At 33.4% G+C, this 586-nt stretch overlaps 1 protein-coding gene across 1 annotated transcript; it reads left to right on the top strand.

The window, feature by feature from the left end:
- Positions 1-6: 6 nt before the first annotated feature.
- LOC106122715 (N-acetylglucosamine-6-sulfatase-like) lies at positions 7-580 on the top strand (the record flags this gene model as incomplete). Its single annotated transcript, XM_013318804.1, has 2 exons — positions 7-33; positions 288-580. Coding segments are annotated over exons 1-2 (297 nt in total), but the record flags the coding sequence as incomplete, so codon positions are not given.
- Between the last annotated feature and the right edge of the window lie 6 nt (positions 581-586).

Raw genomic sequence — 586 nt, 5'->3', positions numbered from 1 at the left:
TCATATACACCTCGGATAATGGATATCATATGGGTATGGATAACATTAACACGATATAATCATCATAGGATATCCATTGCCATTCAGAGATCTATTTATAAATCTAAATAAGCTTATAATCTATTTCAAAATTGAAATAACACTTACCTACTCTCGCCTTGAATACAGTTATAACAAAAAAAAAACCCTCAGTAAAAAAACATTATAAATTGAATTTTCTAGTATTATACATAACCTTTTCGATCCAAGTCTAAAAGTATTTTTACTTACCAGCTTAATTTTCACAGGACAATACGCACAAATGTATGACAAAAGACAACCCTACGAGTCCGATATAAAAGTACCATTAATTATAAAAGGTCCGGGCATTGAGGAGAACACCACAAGTGATCTGCCTGTCATCAATATAGATTTAGCACCAACTATTATATCCTTAGCTGGTCTAAAACCATCTAGATTAATGGATGGAAGACCTATAGAGCTAATTGGAAACAAGACTAAAACAGAAAGAACAATGCTGGTGGAGTATTATGGAGAAGCAAAAGACGGAACCGTGGATCCTGAATGTCCTTGGAGCTATGATAAG

The sequence above is a fragment of the Papilio xuthus genome, unplaced genomic scaffold (assembly GCF_000836235.2).
Source record: "Papilio xuthus unplaced genomic scaffold, Pxut_1.1 DF826869.1, whole genome shotgun sequence".
NCBI classification, from domain to species: domain Eukaryota; kingdom Metazoa; phylum Arthropoda; class Insecta; order Lepidoptera; family Papilionidae; genus Papilio; species Papilio xuthus.
Note: the sequence above shows the minus strand (reverse complement) of the source record. Positions and strands in the feature narration are given on the sequence as shown.